Here is a 22601-nt window from a genome sequence, read left to right on the forward strand (position 1 = left end):
GGACTCCATTAGAGCAGGGGTGTAAAACTCATCCAGCCCTGTGGGCCAGATGAGGGGCATGAGGCTGCTCTACCATCTGGACTGGACCCATGGACCAGCCCCACGTGCTGGATCCAGCCTGCAGGGCTGGTCCAGTGTGGGTGCTGCAAGCAGCCCTAAGCACTGCATGCAACATGGGCCAGCCCCAGGCCCAAGTGTGGCATGTGGCACATGGGGCTGATTGGGCATATGCTACAGGTGGCATTTGTACCAGACTGACCTTGTGCACTAGATTTGGCATGCAGGACCGGTCTGTATGCCCTATCTGAATTGGCCCTGGATTTAGTGTGCAGGGCTGGCCCTGCACAGGGGCTGCATGCAGCTCATGCAGAGTGACCCTGCACTGTGTGCAGCCTGTGCCACATGGGCTCTGCATGCCCCATGCAGTGCACAGGGCAGGGGCCAGCATGTACTGCATATGGCATGCAGCTGGAGACCCACAGACAGCACTGTGTGCTGACTGATAGGGCTCTAAGGGCCATATCTATCCCGCCATCGGTATCTGACACTCTTCCACTGGCACATTGAACCTAATAGCTCATTGATTAACAATGGGTTTTTTTTTTCCAGATAGTCTCAAAGGCTGCCTTGAGTTCTCAGGAGATGCTGTGAACCCACACTACATTATTTCAGTGGGTGAAGAAATAAAAGAATTAATTGGTGGTCATGGCCCTTTGAAGAAAGGAGGCAGAGGAGTTAATGAGCAGTTTTTCAAATATCTCCTGCCCTGCTCTTTCCCAGCATGAGCCTCACATATTCTGTAGCACTGCGAGAAACAATTTTTCTAGAGCTATTTTCACATTTCCTGGACTAGTTTATGTCTTGTAAGTGATGACGTGTGCTAGAAAATGCAGCAACAGAAATAGGATGATGTTTCCTGAGTGAATTCAGAAAAATGCAAACACCCCTTTTTCAAGGGAAGGAAAAGGAATGTATTTACTTTACCCCTGGGCCCAGTCTACATGCAACTTTAAGTCTCCCAAATGCAGGCCTGAGGGACTGGAAAAGAGAGACCATTTGTTAAGAACCAGGGTCTGAGGCTCTTCTCTGTGCAGAATTCAGTGGACTGTTCAGAGAACAGGCATCACACAGTGGGACCAAGTATAGTAAGATCTGACTCTTGATTTAGGCTTCCTAACCCAGAAATCTTGAATGCTGGTGACCTAAACAGCAGAGAAATTCTGCCGGCCCTGATATATATTTATTCTTCCTGAAACAATGAGGCTGTACATCCATAGTTAGTTCACACCCAGCCGTTTCTTGATGTTTCTATCAATTCCATTTATGAAGTTTCTCTTAAATCAGGGGTCACCAGTATATGGCCTATCAGCTGGATGTGGTCCGTGGAGCTGGTGGGCTTTGTCTGTGCTCACAGCTGTGGCAAGATACGGTCGAGCAGCAAGGAGCTGTGCCAGGCCCTGGCAGCTTCCAGCTCTGCCTGAACCACTGCTACTTCTTCCTGCTCTTCCAAATTTGGTCCAGTGTCGACCGGGTGGTTTCAGCAGCATGTCAGTGGCAGGGGGCTTGGCCTGTGCCCTCAATGGAACCAGGTAGCTGGGAACTGCGCCCACCCCAGCCCTCTGCTCCCTGGCTGCTGCAGCTGGGCGGCAGTGGGGGAGAAGGGCCGTATTGCTGGATCATTGTGTACACAGAATCAAACACAGTCATAAATGGGAACATTTTAATTTGTTTGGTCAGTCTATCTAGCTCTGTCTTAAATTTCACCTCTTTCTACAGCTGCGAGTCTCTTCTTCAACAAAGGTTTAATCTAAGCATGGACATAAGTTTACCTCCAAATTTCTGAATGTTCTCTCTTTTTTTTGTGACTCCCTTCATACCGACTTTGCAACTCACACTGATAAATATTTGAAATCCCTGCTGGGAGATTTTCAGTAGCAAAACTGTTTTCTTTGCAAGTCCCTCCCTCACTGTTTTGCCTCATTTACAGTTGAAGGTAATAGGGCCAGATCTGTCAATCAAGCTTTAAAAGTGTGGTTAGTGATGAAACTAAAGATAAGCAGAATAGTTGATTTGCTGTGTGGTGCCTTTGTGTGTTAGTACTAATATAGCTCCTTTTAGTTTTCTTCATTAGCTAGCTTTGCTGTTGTATTAAGCAGCAGTTTATATTGTGAGTATCCTTAGAAATACATCTCTTGACCAAGTAAGTTGTGAACCATAGAACTGTTGTGTAATCGATATCCAAACTCCTGTTATCTTTAGTGGCAGGATTAGACCAGAAAGAACTCCTTCTTGCAAGAACAAGGCAGTGAACTGCAGCATCCTAAGAAATGAAGGTCACAGTTTCAGTTTTACATGTCAGAACTGTTCTTTTATCAGACACTCATATATAACTAGAACATATCAATCAATACAAGCAAATTTAGTGTTTTGACTATTTTAACAGCAATAAAATGTCTATAAAGAGAAAGTAACACCATATCACTGAAGTCTTGCCTTTGAATACATTCTCAAAGATATAATTAAAAACACCAAAGTGCGTATTTCAAAGCTAAAGCCCATAAGCGATGGGTCTGGCACCATGCCTATTTCAGGGAAGCTAATTACACCATAAATTAAACTGATTTTTTTTTTAACCAAGCATTATGACCTTTAATAAAATTGTTTCTACAACCAGCTGTCAATAAATCATTCAGGGAAACTAGCAAGAACTGTGCTGTGAGCACTTCACTTCTGTGAATTTCATTAGCTCCAGTTTATTTGGTTTTGTGAGCTATGATGTTTTTCAAATCTCAAATTAAAAGCTTCAACCCATAAAAACGAATTCAAGAATGTTAGCATCTCAGTCCCTGAAAATGAGACACTCTAATTGCAGAAATTAGGCAAGACTGTATACCGATCAGGAGGTCATTAAGAAAAAATAGTGCACAGTAAATGCTTGACTTAGCCACATTAGTTCCAGGAAAATTCTTTTGGATATAATGAGAGCAAACTGTCTCCAGGTAGACTACTTCGAAAGAAACTTGCATGTCTATCAGCTTTACAGTCTGATATCTTACCACTTCAGTTTTCTAACCCTTCTTATTATTGATTCCATTCCTTTCAGTGCACCAAGTCCTCTGGATCTCGCAGAATGTGGACACATACAAGGAATCTGGCAGTGTTGTACTGAGGTGAGAATAGTACTCTGCTGCTTACTAAGCAGGTATGAGATATTAATGAATAGATTTAATTCAGGAGTCATTCTTTTTACATAAAGCTCCTGTACAACTTCAGGGTAGTTACCGATATTCATAGGGGAAATAATGATACTTTGATTTGTTATTATGCAGTAGATATTTTTAAATTAGGCATTTTTATTAGGCTAGTACTAGACAATTAAGCTGCTACCATTTCTCCTGTGCTCCCCCTCACTATTATTAAAATTCATTTCAGAGTAAGCTTACTTTGTGCTTTACAGACCTAAGGACACGCACATCCCTTTCCCTTGAGTTTCAAGTCTAAGTAGCACAAGACAAGACAGTGAACCTTACGTTCAAGCTCTGTTTGGTATTGGGAGATACCAGCTTCATGTCATTTTTGTTTTCTCCTGTCTCATAGCATTATAATTTCAAGCCTGCTCATCTCACCTTTACAAATCTGCCCAGCCCTTCTTGTCTCTCATTGCAGTGCCCCTCTAAAGGTGCTGGCTGTGACAGTGATGCCAGCCACCTCTTTGCTGACATTTACAAATGTTTGCATGCCTTTTCCATGCTGCCCATGCTGCCTGTTATATATGGAGCCCAGATCACTGAACTGATCTGGATCCCTAGGCAATTCTTCTTTTTGAGATTTCTTTTCAAGACCCACTTCTGCTATGACTCCAAGGCTAATAGTCAATGGTAAGGAAATGATGATCTTACCAGTAGGTAAGACAAGGAACATATGAAGCATAGGACTCCTATGGAGGACTCTTTAGGGGTCCTATGCTTCCTATGTTCCTTGTCTACCCTACTTTAAGGACTTTAGACAAGTGTGATATGGTCATGTGTGTTTGTGTTGTACTTAGTACAATGAGACTCCTGTTACTGACTGGGGATTTGGGTGCTATTGTGCTAAAAATATGAGCAGTGAATCACTTTTACATGTCACAAGCCTTTACTTAGATTGCATGTTTTCTGTAGAGTCTTCGGTGCATAGCATGAGGCACCTGGTCTTAAAAGTACTCCCTGCTCTGAGTCCCTCCCATACATGCAACCGTTAGGGATACGTGTCTCCATTCATGCTTCCTTTTCTCTGTGACAGGGAGTTGTTCCTCTCACTTATTCCCTTTCACCCTTAACTTTGTCTCAACACACACACGCATGCTGACAGAAAGACTTAGAATTAGCCATTTTTTGCCTAGCTCCTCAATTTCTGTCTCTGCATGTAGAAATATAGTTTCCCAACACACATGTACCTAAACATACATCCTTAACAAGGTGATTGGAAATGCATGCTTTTATGATTTTTCATCTTTTTAAGGTAGGTGTCTTAAGCCAGCTAACACAGTCATGGTCACAGAATGTATGTTGACAAAGAGGTTAAATTTACATTCTTCACCTGTATTTCTTTTAGTAAGATTCATGTTATAGATATTTGGATTGTCTTCTGTATGTGCTTTTCAGACAACGTTTTTCATTACTACACTGGTCTTGGTGGCAGACAGACCCCTGTATGATATATACTTCTATATCAAAATAGCAAAACACTCACCAAAAAGAAAAAAGTTTTGTAATGTCTGAACACTTGTATGGTGGGCAAATAAATCAACTTTAAATTATTTAAATGCTGAAAAAGGAAGACATAGTTTTGAATGTGGCTATTGATAAGGGAGAAAAAAAGACATTCAGAACAAAACATTTCAGCTACCTGAACTCTATGGAAAAATGTATATGCAAGTCCTAACTTGATCTGGAGTTTTTCTTTCCGGCTTCATTAATCAACTGGCCAGTTAATTTGAAATACTTCACTTCAGCCTCAGAGATCTGGTTTATGTTTATATATATTTTTAGCTTTTATTTAATTTGATTTTTTTTAGCATTGCTTGGGCTGCCATTCCATTATTCTTGAATGTTTGAGCTGCAAAAAATGTAAATTACAGACCCCCATGGGCTGATGTAACATGAGAAGGCAGATGTTTTTCCTTTCCTTCCAACACGTTCTTAAAACAAACTTACTAAGTCCAATAAAACTCTTTAAACAAAAGCCAGTTTCATAAATTATATCAAGGTTTTGGAGTTTGTTTTTTTTTTTGCAACAATATGTATCATAGTGTAATACAGAAGCCATAAGAACTTCAAATGAATAGCTCCCAGTTACCTTGGGTTTTAATTTTATGTAGCTCATCCATGTGAAAGAGATGTATCATAAAAATGGGGAGTCTTAGTTAAAAGTGTATATGGTTTCTAAGAATCTCTCTCACTAGATAAATGTGCGTGTGCTTATAGTATATATTTGTGAGGAAAATATTAATTGACTTTCCAAACTTAATGACACAAAAGGAAGAATAAATCTCAGAAAAATGGAATGGTTTAGTTTAACAGGTAATCCTCTTAACTGAGTACTGTCTGTATTACTGCTTCTCAACCTTTTCAGACTGAGACACCCCACAGAGAGTGCCAACTCTTAGCTTTCACTTGTTTTTTGACTACAAAAAATGAATAGACAATGTTCTGTTGAAAAGAACTGAGAAAAACCACAGCGAGGGGGAATGTTTTTGACAATATGGACTCCTATTGGAAATCTGGTTCATCTTTGCACAACTAACAGTGCTAATATTGGGTGGTACCCTGCCATACACTTAAAGTATCGCTGCAGCACCCTAGTTGAGAACCACTAGTCTACATTATCCTTCATCACACATAAACATACAAACATTAACTAGACACACAGTGCACATAAAGAGAAAAATTACTCTCCATATGTATTTTCCTTATGTTATAACCAGTTAGAAATTTTTAGCCTAATCCTGCTTATTTCACTTGAAGATATAGTCCTGCCAACTTCAGTAAACAACTCATGTAATTGAGATAAACAGGATTTGTCTTTCCTTTTTTTATTGCAGTTTCTGTGGCTCAGTTGGTATGTTGAGGGGAAGGTGACTTAAATACATCCCTCAAAATGTTAATTGCCTTGGGTCAGAGGTAATAGATAGAGGCCATTAAATACATAAAGGCTTGAAGATTTTTAACAGAGATGCACTCAAATTCAAATCCAGCTTTCTACAGCTTTTGGGGGATTGAGATAAGGGATTTGCCAGCAACGCAATTCCCATCCAAATTTCTTCACGTTTCTAGGGTTTTGTGTTGGGGTATTAGTGTAGTCTTAGTAATAGTTTTTAATGGATCTGGCAAAACCAAGTGACTGATTTATAACACACCGTGTTTTACAGATATTTCCATGCGTTTTTTTGAAAGAGCTTTTATTGTTCTGTTCTTGCATTTTTACAACTTCTGGACATGAGCGACAACTTGTATTTTACATTTCAAGGTTGTGATGTTTTTGGTTGTTGTATATTTACTTATTTTCCGGTGCATGCTCTGTTGTTCGCTTTTCAGGTTTTATGTGAAAGATGTTTTTTTGGGCTGCAAAGAAGCCTCCATGTTTGTGTGAGTTCCAAGTGAAAGCTAAGATATCAAACACCTGTTTTTCACTAAATTTGAGGATGGTGGTGGGTCAGGAGGGGAGCTGTGGGTTAGCTCATTCCACTGTAAAGCAATGAAAGCTATAAAATATTATGAGCAAAAAGCCACCTGTTTTTGAATTAATGCTTGCCATCTACCTTTCTGATTTAAACTGGAAGTTCCATATCTAAGTGGTCTGTTTTCACTTCAGTCTGTGAGGATTTAACCAAAACACATTAATGTGTATGGTGTCTTCACAATAGACTCATCCCCAAAGATCTTTATAAAACAGGTCAGTGTTCTTGTGCACAAAATTATAATAATAGTACATTTTTGTGAACACAACACACAAAAAGCAGGAACTTGTAGGTCTCACATCTTTAAATTTATGCAGAAAGTACTAGAGGAAGGACATATGTGATCTTTAGAGAAGATGACAAAAACGTTTAAATCTTGGGTGCTTGAAAGTGACCAAACTATTGTTTTCTATCTACTGTTTTCAGTCCCAAAGAGGAAAGACATCAAGCCATTCTAGAGGTAAGATCTGAAGAACTAAAATAATTTTGCTAGTCAACACCAGGTCCAAAATTTAAGATGAAATTGGACCATCCTGTGTATATTTTCTTATTTTCAAATAGTCAAAGGTCTGTTCTATATTTTCCCATAATAGGAAATGTCAGCTGTCAAAACCTTTGCAGGCATGCATACCAAAGATAACTTAGACAAGCTGTGCACCACAGCCTGTCTCTACTTGATGTTATAAGTATGGCTGGCAAATAAAAACATATTACCCATGTGAGGTCCAAAGATAGATGGGAGTTAAATGGTCTGTGAAAAGCATGAATCCTTATCATTATAACATTGTGAGGAAACTTCCAGGTTCCTTCCATGTGTGTTTGTTGGCTTTCTTTAGTGTCCTTTTGTTAATAGGGCATAATATTGAATGTCAAAGGGGTGGTATTACATGGCAGTTGCATTGACAATTGTGATCGTATCCAACTTGCAAGTCTAACAAATCCTACCATCTTTTAAGTTTTGCCACATTTATCTAGGTTCTGTTTTCTCCCCGAGATCATTACAGTACAGGTGAGAAATGCAACATCCCTAAACTTTCAATATCCCCTTTCCCAGCAAGAATTCATTCATTTTCAGTAACTTGGTTGCTCACAATGGCCTTGATCTTTGCTGACACCTTCTGAAGAATATTTGAATTCATAACATGACCTAAATACATGATGGATTTGTGGAAAAATACATATTTGTTTTCAGTAATTTTGACTATAATCCTCTTAGGTATCATCTAAATTCTTAAGATCCATTAGCATTTTGCTTACATAACATTGTTCTTTTGACAATACATTCAGAATGTGGTTCATAGGTTTTTGCTACAAAGCTAAGGCTGACAACCCAAACGTTAAAGCATAGTGTGCATTGGCAACTTTTTTTTTTGTTTTTCTATCTTTGTCCATTTGCCATCAAGCTTAGCAGCTTTGGCTCCAGAGCCAAATTGTTCTAACTACAAGCAAGTTCAGAGAGAAAATTGTTCATATCACTACACTTTCTACTGCTTCATCTTTTCCACAGATTCTGATGGCACCATCTTCACCCACCCCAAAACACGTGTGCAGTGGCAACTGCACATTCCTTGTGCAAGAGTGACATAATTTTTGTTTTCACTAGACAATGAAGACATGTTTGACTTACAGTGCTCTGGTGCTCTTCAGGCTGTGTATTGCTTGAGTGGTTACTTGGCTTTATGGTTTATTTTACAGTGGTGCCTTTCAAGCTACCCAGTTCCCTCTTGAAAACAAGAGAATATGCATGTAGATTGCACATCATGTGAATTTCTGGCTAGCTGAGTTAGATTTTTTTTTAAATCACCATCAGCTTCGAATGGATACCATCCATCCTTGTGCACAAAAGATGGCTCTAATTATTTTCCCATGGTTCAATCTGCATGTCAACAGTATCCATCATAGTTTCTCCCTTGAAAACTATGAAGTCTGAAGTTCAACTCTGGTAGGTTGCAAAAGAAGATGACTGAAATTGCTATAGTACTTTTAAATGAGTCAAGTGATTGTAACAGCTCTTGTATCCACCTCTATGTAATGTGGCTTTATTTCCAGTAATGGTGTCACCAGGAGTCAGGTTAAAGCACTAACACATGCTATGTAAATTAATTTTTAATTCTGACTAATTCTCCCCTGCACTGTTTTCCACTAGCCCTGAATGCAGCTGTCTTCTTCTGTGTTCAGGGTATTCAGTGTGTCCTCTATACATATACAGTGGGTGAACATTACCTGCTTTTAGAATAAAAACATCACTTCCAAGTGACTTATATCTTAGCTGTGGAAACAATTACATTTACCTGATGTTTGTCTGGAAAAATCCTGTTATTTTGTACATTTTTTGTGTATGCCTTCAGCCCTTGGGACAGCCTGACAGGAGTTTCTACAGAAACCGTGATGTCCATATTCTCCTGGAATGTGAGCTCAGAGTCATATGTAGACATTTCAGTATTTCCTCATTTCATACTTGAAGACCACAATGTCCAGCCTGTGTGGAAGGGTGTGTCTCTTCTGACACACTATGAAGTTCACTGACTTTTTTTTTTTTTTGAGACTAGCACTAATCTTTTCTCTCAAAAAAGTTCTCTCATATACCATGGATCAGGGAACTTTAGAAAGGCACCAAGATAATTGACATAGGATTTTTCACTATCCGGTCAATCTACATTTAGGAAACAGGGTATTTACGCAATAATTAATATCCTCTTTCTCCTTCATAAATCATTCGTGCTTTAATTCAGTGAGAAACTGCAAAAATTTCCAAGAGAAGTCAGAAGTTAGTCTTTGAAAGTAAGCAAAGAAACAAAAAATAGCATATGTTTAAATTGAGACTGTAGTTAGCCCTAAAGCAGCCCTGGCATAGGGAGGGAGAAAAAGAACCTCTTTCTAGGAGAGCTAACCAGACTTGCTGCCCCTATGCTCTACAAAGTGTAGTGGCTTTGCATCGGGTGCTCCATTTAGGAGAAACTCAAAGGCAGAGAATTGGCAGGGGAGACAGTGCAGGCAAGTGTTAACCCCGCAAGTGTTGCAGTGCTACAAACTACTGCAAAATGCCTGTACTAATTATAGCTACTGTTTGGCAGCTTTTCTTCTAAGGGTCCAAAGATCTCTAAGAACCTTTTGGTGTCAGTGTAGATAAGAGAGAGACTTTAGAAACAGAGATGGCTTGTTCTGACAGAATTTGAATGTATTACAAAGAGAAAAAATATTGCCATTGAGAGATTTTGATATTTTCATATTTAAAATAAGATTCTAAAAAAACCCAATTGTACTGAATACAATCATTGCAAGGACACTACAGCAGGGGTATCAAACCCACTGTGTGCCCCATGCTGGATCTGGACACTGGGGCACTGGATACGGCCTTGGGCGTGGGGTGACTGGTAGGGATAGTGGCAGCTGCAGCAGAGGCATTGGCGGGCCTGGCAATGGGGACAGTGGCTGCAGAACAAGCAGGGCTGTGTCAGAACATTCAACCTCCTGCCACCAGTGGCTTTCCCTACTGTGGCCCCGGAGCCCCAGATTCTGTGGCAGGATATGTCTACTAGGGGTATGCGAAGCTTTGGTTGCCAATTCGATGCAGAGAAGATTCGGCCCGATTTGGAGGCCAAATCACCGAATCCGAATTGAATCGGGAGACCAAAAAAACCCTCCAAAGGTGGGTGCCTGGGTTGGTTTCCCTGTCATCCCTCCTTTGTTACATCATTGCCATCCTAGTGATGCCTCAATATTTTATATTTGTGCTTATATTGTGCTGTATTATAATTGTTTGGCTTAACTGCCAGTCCTGCAAATACTTAACTACAGGTTTCCCTTGCTTTATGGTATACATGCGTTCCTGGAAAATGATACAACTCGAATTCACATAAAGGAAACTCACTTTTCAATGTAACAATAACAAGGATACATTCCAAGACCTTCACTGTACTGACCCCCAGAACCCACTTTTACAAGATAGTTTTGGTACTCACCAACAGTAGACGGTACACGCAAGCACAGTGTGGTGGTGAATGTTTAGTTGGTGTGAAGAGAGGGTGGTGAAGGCTTCATTGATGGACCACGGAGAGGGGTAGGAGATAAGCTAGTGGGATGCTTAGAAGCCATAATAGGGATGGCAAGTACAGAAACACATGTCTCAGACAACAAGCAAGGAGCACAGATCCACACAGAAGACTTTGGTGTGCATCACTCCCACAATGCACTGCATAAGGCAGCTGACTGTGGGCTTTCACCACACTGATTGCATAAGAGTGAATTTACCTTGCATCTAATGAATTTTTGGTATAAAAAGGTTCATTGCATAAGAGCAAATTCACACATACAGAACCCGCATAAAGTGAGGAAAACCTGTACATGACTGGCATGGCTTTATTAAGCCCTTAAATAGTCACTCACTTGTTTAACTGCTGGAGTTACCTGGCCCTTAGTAATGTTATCTTTTCCAAGCACCAGGGTATATAGAAAGAAAATTTGATGAAGGGAATCTCATTCCCCTATTGGACAAAAAGAAGGTCTCAACTCTAAACAGGCCCAGCCAGAGACATAAAGTCATGTTCTTGATTTCTTCCTGCACCCTGACAGCCTGGATTATATGGTGATGTGTGATGGACAACTCTGCCTGGACTGGAGCAGGAACCAGCAACAGCCTGTGGATCTGCTGGATCTAGCTTACAGTGCTGAAGGGTTTGCCTGTGCCTATGCTGGGGCTGGGTAGTGAGGAGCTGTGCTGGGGCCAGGAAGCTTCCAGATGTGCCCATGCTGTTGCCACTTCTTGCTCTTCACCCAGCTCTGGTCCAACGCAGGCTGGGTGGCTTCTGTGGCATGTCAGCTTGTGCCTATGGCAACCAGGCAGGTGGGAGCTGCATTTGCACTGCCACCACTTCTCTCACGTCCCTACACCCTGGCTGCGGCACAGGTGCAGCTTCTAACTAGTTGGGGAATACACTGGGGTTGGGCAGCTTCCAGCTGTGTCCATGCTGTAACTAGGAGTAGGAGGGGTTGGGAAGAAGTGGTGGCAGTGTGGACAGTTTGCAGATACCTAGTCCCTGTGCAGATCTCTACAGGTTGGAAGCTGTGCCCACACTGCAGCTGGGGAGTGGGGTGCTGGAAGAAGTAGTGTGATGGGAAAGCAAACCCCACTGTTGATGTGCTGATAGAGCCACTTGGCCCTCCTTGGACCGGAGCTGGGTTGTTCCAGCCTGAGGCTTGCAAAATGTTGCTGGTGCCTGTTTTAGAGGGCTCTCCTTCAGCAAGTTAAATCTGCATTATAGTTAATACAGTCTGAGGCTTTTTTAAACTGTTCTCTGGATTTTGCTGCTGGTGCAAAGGTAGAAGAGCAGTGTGCATCCTACCAGCTTTTCCTCTCTAAACATGTGTATATCCTTGGATCCACTTACCTCCTGTTATAGGGATTGAAGGGGAGATATGAGAATCCTGTGCAGCACTATATGGGGGAACAGCTGTGCAATGGGACACTCCTCTCAGGGAACCAAGCCACTTTATCAAGCTTCATGCTTGTGCAGTTATTTTCTAACTTACAGGCCTTACAAATAGGGAAAGCACAAGACAGGACTTAGAAGATGATAAAAATCCAAGAAAATGACATTCCTGCCTTAAACTTAAGTGTGTGAGTAACTTTGACTCTATTTGGCTTTTTGCTGTCTCCCAGCCAGGGAGGGAGCTCTGGCTTCTCTTTCTTCCTCGCATCCTACCTATGGGAGCCCTGACAGCTTCTGGTCACTGATGGAGGAAGGGTGGGCATTCTGCTTACAGTTTCTTTGCTGGGAGGGTGTCTGTCTTTGGTTGCTGCTCACAAGCTCCTCTGGTCAAGGAGCAGTGGTCAGAGCACAGTGTAGTCATAGGTGTGAGTCAGTAGTGCTGGGAAAGTTGGGTAATTGTGCTCTTGGTTATGTCCGTATGGCTTGATCTGACAATAGAGATCCTATCTAGCATAGCACTAAGCAGAAGGCTTTAGCTTGAAGAGTTCCAAATGTGGAGAAGTAGGCTTCTTGGCTGTATCAGAGCAGGAAGCATTTCAAAACAGGACCTCCCAGTCAGTGGAGGTTAAGGGGCCTGTGGAATTCAATAAGGGTATTTCTATACTTTCCTAGTTTCATAGTTTCTAGGGTTGGAAGGGACCTGAACAGATCATCAAGTCCGACCACCTGCCCTGGGCAGGAATGAGTGCTGGTATGATAATACTCCACCCAGATATTTATCCAACCTCCTCTTGAAGACACCCAAGGTAGGGGAGAGGATCACCTCCTTTGGAAGCCCATTCCAGAGCCTGGCAGCCCTAGCCATAAGGTAGTCCCTAGCATGGCTGGGAAAGGATGATTCCCAGCATGTCTTACTCAGCCATTCTCACATCCATGTGCCCAGCCCAGAGATGTAGCCATGGAGCCTCCTGTAGACATTCCAAGATCTCTATCTGGTGTGCTTACAGCAGTCACTGTTAGTGCCTCCAGAGCAACTTCACAGCAGCATTTCTAGGTTTGATGCTTGCGCATGGAAGCAAACAGGCAGGAGTGTTTCTTCAGATCTGCTGCTCAGTTGGACATTTGAGTAAGAGAGTTTTCTTAAATCATGACATCCTTGATGAAATGAAGCTCTTCATATATCGAGCCATTGTCATTCCACCTCTGCTGTATGACTCGGAAACTTGGACCTCATACAGAAGCCATCTCAAGAGTTTGGAAAAGTACCACCAACAGTGCCTTCACAAGATCCTTTGGATTAGCTGGGAGGATAGATGCACAAGCATCAGCGTCTTGGCCAAAGCAAATTCCAAGAGCATGAGCCCATGATCATGCAAAACCAACTTTGCTGGACAGGTTATGTTGTTTGCTTGCCTGAGTCCTGCCATCCAAAGAGAATCTTTTAATCACAGCTGAAAGGTCAGTGAACTAGTGGAGTGCAAAGAAAGCACTTGAAAGACACCCTGAAGGCAAACATGAAGAGGTGTAACATCAACATCAGCACTTGGGAGACCCTTGCTCAGGACCGACCAAAATGGAGGAAGGCTCTTTGAGAGGGACCTCAACAGTTTGAAACAGCTTGTTGATAGGCAGAAGAGGAAAAGTGGAACAGGCAAAAAGAACATCGGAACATCCAATGCACCAACACAGTGCCCATCCCTCCTGGAAACACCTGTCCTCACTGCGACAAGACATGTGGATCTAGACTTGGGCTATGGAGCCACCTGTGGGCTCACTATTAAGATCCTTGGAAGGCAATTTTACTCATTCGCGAGTGATCACCCTTCATCTTAATCATCATGTATACATACTCTGAGAACACAACCTATTACAGAGTTAGAACTCAAGCTGTGGGAATGCATGACCTACAGTGCTCAGTATGATAAACATAGACAGTAGCTTGGCACTGATGCACTGAAGGAAGGTCTTACTATGCAGTGTTGCCACGGAATCCCCCAGGAGAGTAGTTGTTTGAGACCTTCAGACTTATACCCCTGAAGCCAACTTAAGAGTGGCTTCTAGAGTAGCCACCTGACTCTGACACCTTGGCCTTTCAGTCCCAGACCTTCTTTGGTCTTCCATGGCCATTCCTCAGGGAACTACTTTTATGTTACCCCCTGGTAAAGAGAAGACATGCACCCTGAAGGTCCAAGCAGCAGGATGTTTATCTAGCAATAAAGGCAGATATTGAGGCAAAGGCCATCCAACAAGAAAAAGCTTGCCTCCTCCAAAGTGTTTAGCAGCCCCTCTCTCCCCAGTCCAGCTTGCATAGTCTCGAGGCCCCCAAAAGGAGGTGTGCCCTTGCTCCAGACTCTTTAGCTCCCATACTGGCTTCTGCTTTTTCAGGTCCATTGTGAGGCTTATCTCCTTCAGCTTTCCTGGATACCTCCTGGGTGTTGCCTCCAATCAGGTTGATGCTTCAGCAAGGCTATTCAAATCCTTGTAGATAGGTGTGTCTTCTGTCACATAGGCTGCACAACTCTGGCTCACTGTTTCTTAACTCTTGTCTTTCTCCCCTGTACAAGTTTGTCAGGGAAATTATGACTATGCAACATTATTACAATATGAACACATTTAAAAATGGAAATATTTCAATAGGACCCAAAGGCCTTCACAAACGTAATGTTCATGTTAATCTTTAGTTGACTTACCTTATCAGGGAAGATGAATGAGAAATATTATCTTTAGCAATAAAAAATACCTTTTCTTAATTTTCTAGAAAAAAAATCATAGGTTGTATTTTAGGAATAGTTATCTGTAGTTCAAGCTAATGGTAATTCAATTTAAGTTTAAAACTCATTTGCCAAGTGATATGAAGTGCCAAGGAGACACTAGCCGTAGTTTTATTTCATTAGTTGAGCAATTAGACATTTTTTGTAATTGATACTTTTAACTTTGGTGTAAGAAAAAAATTGGACTGAGCTAAGAGTCTCAAGTCTGTTTTGACTCCTGTTAATTTATCAGGTCTGGTTTATTTGAATGTAGGATCAAAGTAGAACAATGTTTAGTTTAATCTCATGAAAATAGGAAGCAATAAAAATATTTACTAGGCCTTGAATGAGAGGGAGACTAAATTTTTATGAGAAACAAACACAAATATTATCCAGTGTTTTCTAATGCCCATGTTTTAGAGTTGGCTTAAATAACCCTTATATACAAACCTCAAAAAACCTTTAAAATCAGAAAAATCTCTAAAAGATTAATGAAGTGGCTATTTGATTTAGCATTTGCAGAGACTGTGATTTACCAAAAATGAAAACCTCAAATTCTTTTTTGTATATTCCAAATCCACTTCCTTAGTTTCTGAGAGATTGTGCTGTCAACTATTTCCAGAGTTCTGTGGTAACACTATTAATAATTCCTTTGGTATTCTTTTCTAATAAATATAAATCATCATGAACTCATTTGGTATTAGTGTGGATGTCATAAATATTTCTATGGTATTCTATCACTTAATAAAAACACTCAGTTGTAGAGCTCACTAAAACTAAAGCAACAACATTGCTGTCGACAAACTTGAGAGAAAAAATTCCTTCTAATGTTCTGAGAACCAGGTCTATTGTATACTCAAAGGGTTCATCTACATGCACGCTTTACTGTGGAGCTGACTAATCAGCTTCTCAGTAAAGCATCACAGTCTACATGTGTGCCTATATTAGGGCACAGTAAACTAATTTACTCTGCTGTAGGATAGTACTGTCTGGGACAATTACATGTGCTCAAATGCACGTGTAGACTGTTGCTGGGGCTGGCTGGGGCACAAGGGTGCTACAGTGCAGAGGCTGCCTTTTGCATAGCCCTGCACTGTAGCACCCTCATGCTCCAGCCAGCCCCTTTGCAACCCAAAGCCACAACCCGGAGCCTGGGTCTGACCCCAGGGTCCCCCTGCCAGCATAGGGCTGTTCCACTCCAACTTGAATTACTGCAGTCTGGGGCGCACATGAAGATGCTGTGCCCAGGAAGCAGCTGACTCCAGCATGAACTGAGCCAGACTTTATTCAGGCTCATTAATAGCACATGTAGCTGGTGAAATTCATCCAAACAATGGATTGGGCCCACCACACTATTTAAACCCTGCAGGGAATGAGGGAGCAATTGTGGTTATGTATCTCCTCTGTGTTACAGAGAGGGCTTCACACCATCTCTGATGAGGTCTCAGGAAGTTGCTAGGGAAGCGTCCATATTTTACTCATAGCACATAACCTTAGTCTTCAGGCAAGCTAATGGACACTGCCACTCAGTGCTAAATCCACCAGTAGTATTACATAGATGAAACTATATTACATCTGGTTTATGAAGAGTCTGTAGTACAGCTCAAGGATGCTTCTCTGGAGTGCAGTAAGTGTGTCATGTAGATCTGAGGCTAGCATTATAGACCTTAGTGTTTAGTAAAAATCCTTTTAGCTTGGATTATAGTATCTTCAGTAGTCTTTGGGCATGTCTACATGAGATGCTTTTCTGTTCAGTAGAGCAAATTACTGCATAATAAGTGTCACTGTCTACACATGCAGAACCTTACTGTGTAGTAATTTGCTCTACTTGGCAGTTAATTTGCTACCTGCAAATGCAAGTAGCAAATTAACTGCTGAGTAATTACTGCACAGTAAGGCACATGTAGAAAGCTGACAGAGCAAATTTGCTCCTGGCCAGCCTGGCAGCAGGGGGTTGGAGGTTACTACCTACTTCTGGGAACTGCCTGCTGCTGGGGTGGGCTCTGCCACCAGAGCCAGGGTGGGGACAATATCTCCCTGCCCCAGCAGCAGGAAGCTCCCAGCCCCCCACCGTGTGATCATGGAGTGGGGTCTGGGAGATTGCTCCCTGGAATCCTTTCCCAGTGGGGAACTCATGGCTAGCTGCCCCACCGGTGGTTCAGGGCAAAGGGCTGGGACCTGCCCCTCCCCCACAGCTCTTTCCATGCTCCCTGCCCCCAGTCAGGGAGCTGGACCTGGGATCTATCTGCTGCTGGTGCAGGGGGACATTGTCCCCATCCGGGCTCCGGTGGCAGGGCCTGCCCCAGCAGCAGGCAGCTCCCAGGGGCAGGGAACTATCCCAGCTCTCAGCCCCCACCAGAAGATAGCTGTCTCCTGGCCTCTTGCTCCCTGCCAGTCCCTGGGCTAGCTGCAGGGGGCGGATGCAGGGCTGGAGGGAGCAGGAGAAGAATGCTGCCAGGAGCAGCAAATCTGCTCCCAAATGGGTGCATGTGTTAAATGCCTGCCCAGGATGGGTTTACTCCAGAGTAAACCCACCCAGCAGCATTTGCACAGTAGATATGCTCTTTTATCTGTGTTAAGTTAGGCCATGCTAGCATAAATGAGGCAAAGAGAAGTAGTATAAAAGGAACAGAATCATATGTGTGGGAGACATCTTGAAAAGACTAGCCAGTTAGAGGACAATAAATTTTGATTACAGATTTAAGTCAATGCATTCTAGCTGTTCAATGGGATAACAAAAGAATGTCTTCTTTCTGACCATATTTGTCAAAGTTTCTATCAAATAATGTTGTAAGCCTTTGTTTGAGGAGGGGGGTGAAAACAGGCTCCATACTCTGAGATGTGTTCCTCTGGCATCCTTTGCTGAGGTTCCCCTATGTAGATATAATGAATACTTAATGCTTCTGTGAACTTAGTCTCTGAATTTGGGTAAGATCTCCCCGCTGGCTGGCCACCTGATAGAAATTCTTAGGATTTAAATATGTAGAGAATCTAAGTAGTTAGACTGCTTATTTCTTCTTGAATCATAAAAGTATATCCTGATTTGTATTGCATTATTCTTTATTTGCTAGAAGTATTCATAATTGGAGAATTCTAAAAGGATGTGGACAGACATAACTCTGGAACCATTCCAAGAATGTCACTGATTGGAAACCGGTTCTCAAACGTCCCTGCACAGAAGTGTCCTTACATGCATTGGAAAGGGTTCTAAGTCAAACCCTCACCTTTTAGAGATTGCATTGCTGCGGAAACATCACCTGGGGGTGGTAGAGTACCCAGACCATCATGTCCTCCAGGGGTCAGTGCCCAGAGTTGTTCTCAGTATTCCTCAGAGGGGGAGAAGACTGGGATTGAGGCAGGGATTGGAGTGCCCCACCCTTGGAGCCCTCCTGCTCTTGGCTCCCTGGATCCTGGAGGGTGGGGGATGCCTGCCCTCCCTAAGAATTCCCTGATTTTTTCAATGGTTTTTGGTTGTAGCCATGACAGGCAAGATTAGATATGATGTGATGTGATATGTGGGTAGATGTGATACCTTTTATTAGACCAGCTGAGTAGGTGGAACAAAGTTCTTTGTAAGCGTTTGGGCACAAGCACCCTTCTTCAGGCATACGGAGACTCCATAGGTGTTCTGAGGTCTCCAAGGAATGAAAGAAGCTAAAAGTGTGACAGGAGGTCAGTGAGAATGTAAATAGGTGGCAATTAGGAACTCCACCCACTGTTTTCCTAGAAGCTTCTTCTGCCAAGTGGAATAAGGTACCATTGGACAGATCCTCAGCTGGTGTATATGGTCAGGGCTCAGTGGCCCAGTGGTGCTGTGACAATTTACAGAAGATGAGGATGTATCCCCTTGAGTTTTTCAGTTTTATTCTTTTAGTAATGAGCTGCTTAAATACCAGTTATCAGTTTGACTGGAAACTTTGGGTGAAATCCTGGCTCCAGTCAAGTCAGTATGGGCCAGATTTCATTACTTGAGCTATGACTTAGTACACTAGATGTGGCTGGTAGATTGTCCATGGTCTGCAGACCTCTTGATAGTTTTCACAATGAATCAAGCAGTGTAGGATTATAACAAACAAAGAGAGGTGAGGCTATGAGACAGCTTCTTCTGAGAGGTGATTTGTAGAATTACAAATTTTAAATTTTCCTTCATTAAATCAGCCAGTAGAACAGAAGTCCTGCTCAAAAGAATTCATTCTCAAGAACAGAAATTAGTCTCTCCAAAAATTTATTGATAGGCTAAAAATGAAACCTGTTTTTGAGTTATAATGGATCTGGTTTTCCCAAAAAATCATTTGACTATTGTCTTTATAAAGCACTTCCAGAAGGTTCTATTTTTTAAGTTTTCTTTAATTTTTTTTAAAGTTTCAGTTTTGGTTTTTTGAGGGTCAGGTATTAAAAGATCTAGACTGTGGAAAGAGGAAATGGGATCAGTTTATAAACTTCAAGGAAAAAAAAGAGAAAAGTGACAAGTAATGTGAAATAGGCTATTCTTTTTGGCAGTAATTGTACATGATCTTTGCACTGCAGTGGTATAAAGTATCAAGCGCTAGACATGTAGTCAAATTAAAGGAATATGTCAATTTTTAAAGAGTCCTAAAATTGGTCTCTATGATTATTTTATTTCAGTAATTGAGGTCAATTACGTCCTATTAGGACACAAACAATAGTAACCATGTAAAATTTTCTGTTTGCTTTTAACTGTGGTTGAATGGTTTTTACTAAACAGCTTCTTCTAATATCTCTAATTTGCAATATTTTTCCTGGTGCCAGTTGTTCTGTTACAGTTTTGCAATGGAAATAGACCACAATAGTTTGTTCATTACATTAGATACTTACAGACTTTTTTTCTCTGTAGCTGTGCTGCATGATTTTATGTGAAATTGATTCTATACAACTGTAACTAATAGGATTTTCCTGGAAACAATCAGGACATCTTGTACCAATGTTTACAATAAATATATAAGAAACTGATATCTAACTAACAAAGTCCAGGAAGATGTGAACTCATTCAAAGCCAGGCTCTGAATATTTTTCAAAGGAAAGTAGGTTTTTCTGTTGTTATTTTTGTTTAATAAAAATTCTTAGGGTGTGTCTACAGGTGCCAAATTAAGGTGCTTTAGCCCAATTTAAGGCACATTAAGGGCACACATCTACCTGTGCATGCCTTTAATGCACCTTAAAAATGGTGATTTTAGGCTATTTGTGCCTAAATTTGATACCTGCAAAAGCAGGTATCAAATGTAGGTACGAATAGCTAAGCCACCTTAATGCATGTGTAGACATGCTAAGGCACATTAATGCTGTATATGTCGACTGACTTGGAACTAACTTTAGTCCTAAATTGGTCTGCACACCACGTTAATGTGCCTTAGCATGTGCATGTGTAGATGCGTGCCTAAATTGCCTTAATGCGCATTATGCAAAAGTGCATTAAGGGTATTTTTACATGTGTTGTGGGACACAGTGCCAAGCACTTTAATTAGTGAGCTGCACTAATTAAAAGCGCCCATATGTCATGTGTATCAGTGTTGCTGCACATCCCCACACTGAAAAAATGGCAGTGAGGCGCTTTGAACTAAAGCTCATTGAACGTGTTTTATTTCAAAGCATCCCTCTGCCATTTTTTCAGCTCAGAGATGCGTGGTGATGCTGATACACATGATGTGGAAGGCTGTTAAATCATGTCAGTTTTCGTGCTGGATTTCCAGTGCATTGGAGCAGGCTCTGTGTATGTGTATAGGAGCCCTAAGTTAAGGCATGCATAAAAACACATGTAGATATACCCTTATTGTAGTTTGAATTGACCAAGAATCCCCTGTACTGCAGAGCCTTTTTCATTGATCCCTGCACAGAACATTCTAGTCTTAAATACTGTCTGAGAAATGTTAAATGAACATTGTTGAGTTAAAAAAACAAAAACTCTACAAATACAGCTGTTAATAAAGTTTATTTGGCTTCAACTTAGATATAAAAAATTCCATTTCAAGAAGTTTACTGAAAAAAAAAGTTTATACTTAATATGTGTTTCCCTCATATTAAGATCAATGGCATGTGCTGTAAAGTATAAAAACCACAACACACAGACATCAGTCCTCATGGGCTAATGGAAATCTAGACCTGATTAAAAATCCATTTTAGGACTTTTTTATTGCAGGGGTGGGTTTGATAGCTGTCAGTGTACAGGAAAATAGCACATCTGGAATCTTACTGTGTACTTGTGCTGGCTGGTATAACTCAACCTGTGTGTCAGATTTTTTAAAATAGCCAAGATTTATTTGGTTTCTATTAATTTTTTAAAAGTCTTGGTAAGTATGCTTATTAAGCACTAAATTTTTACCATCCACAAATTAAAAGCTGTATTTTAATAGTGAGCAGTTTACTTTAAAGAGAAGTAAGTAAGGCAGAAATATGTATTCGTAACAGGGACAGTTACATTAATTGATCACAAAAGTACCTTAGTGAGTTCTCAGAGGTGAATATTTTGTGATTTGTTTAATGAAACTTGCATTTTTTTGTGATTTTTATATCCTGCCATGAGAAGTCCAAACTGGGAGATTAAACAAGTAGCACTGTTTGACTTGCTATAGAATCCGTAGTTTATTTTCCCATTAAGACAATGAATGCTTCTAGGAAATTGTAGTTATAATTTTAAAACACTTGGATTTGCCTGTAAAATATGAAACTCCAATAAAAGAGGAATTTAAAAAATATATATTTTTGGAGAAAAATTAGTAGTCAGCTTCAGATGAATAAAGGACACAGTTTGAATGTTGTTCTTGGTGTCAGATCTAACCAAAATGTAGTATATTTTAATGAATATCCATATTTTGTAATAATACTTACATTAAGGCAAGAACATTGCAATAAAGTCCTTTGACAATCCCTCACATCCTTAGATTTATTGTCTAGTTAAATTTTAATAGTGGAGGTTCAGAACTTTTCTGTTTTAATTACCTTAGAGATTTGGATAGCTGTAATATTTAATGTATTTTCATATATTCAAATCATGTTCGAAAATTAAGCATGACCTGGAAGTTGCCTTTCTATCTTGGCTATTCCTACAATTCATATATAAATCCCAGTTGACCAAACTATGTATATTGGTTTGACATGGTTTATTCTACAGTTTCATTTCAGTCTTGTCTTTTTGGTGCAAAACTTAACATGTTAATGTTCTTGCAGATTAAAATTACCAGCTGAATTTTTAAATCTTGAATGGGAAAATAGCCAGGAGGGGATAACCCCTAATCACATTCTATTAATCTTCAAGATAACAATTTTTTTTAAGCAAATTAATAAATAATTTGCTCAATTTATATACTGTACACATAGATACATATGAAAGTATATGTTTAATGTTAAAAAGTCTGGTTACACAAATCAAAACAAAGGCCCTTTTAATATTACTACAAACTACCTAAGGTTATTTACTTGGCTAACAGAAAAAATATTTCACAACTCTTTAGGCAAAGGCCTCTGCTGAAACTTCTAATAGTTCAGTAAACATGAAAGTCATTTTAGTCTTGCTCTTTAATCAATAGGAATGTCTTTCAGTTTCAACTGGAGAAAGACTGAATCAAATGTATATAAGCAAGGTGTTGGGGTGTTTATGCAACATACATTGCATAACGGAGATTTGCAATGGAGTTGCATCAACGGAATTGTACAAAAATTCATTAATAAATATTTTTGTAAAGAACTGAT

The 22601-nt window shown here is 40.8% G+C and overlaps 1 protein-coding gene across 9 annotated transcripts in view; it reads left to right on the forward strand.

Moving 5' to 3' along the window:
• The window catches only part of LOC132245644 (uncharacterized), a 241338-nt gene that overhangs the window by 37038 nt on the left and 181699 nt on the right, over window positions 1–22601 (forward strand). For 8 of the 9 annotated variants that reach the window (XM_059718341.1, XM_059718336.1, XM_059718354.1 and 5 more), the window contains exons 2-3: window positions 3104–3170; window positions 7145–7178. In XM_059718341.1, coding sequence (XP_059574324.1) covers window positions 3104–3170; window positions 7145–7178 — 101 coding nt within the window. The remainder of the gene's footprint in view (window positions 1–3103; window positions 3171–7144; window positions 7179–22601) is intronic. The other variant, XR_009457378.1, reaches the window with a different exon arrangement.

This window comes from Alligator mississippiensis, chromosome 1 (genome assembly GCF_030867095.1).
Source record: "Alligator mississippiensis isolate rAllMis1 chromosome 1, rAllMis1, whole genome shotgun sequence".
NCBI lineage: Eukaryota > Metazoa > Chordata > Crocodylia > Alligatoridae > Alligator > Alligator mississippiensis.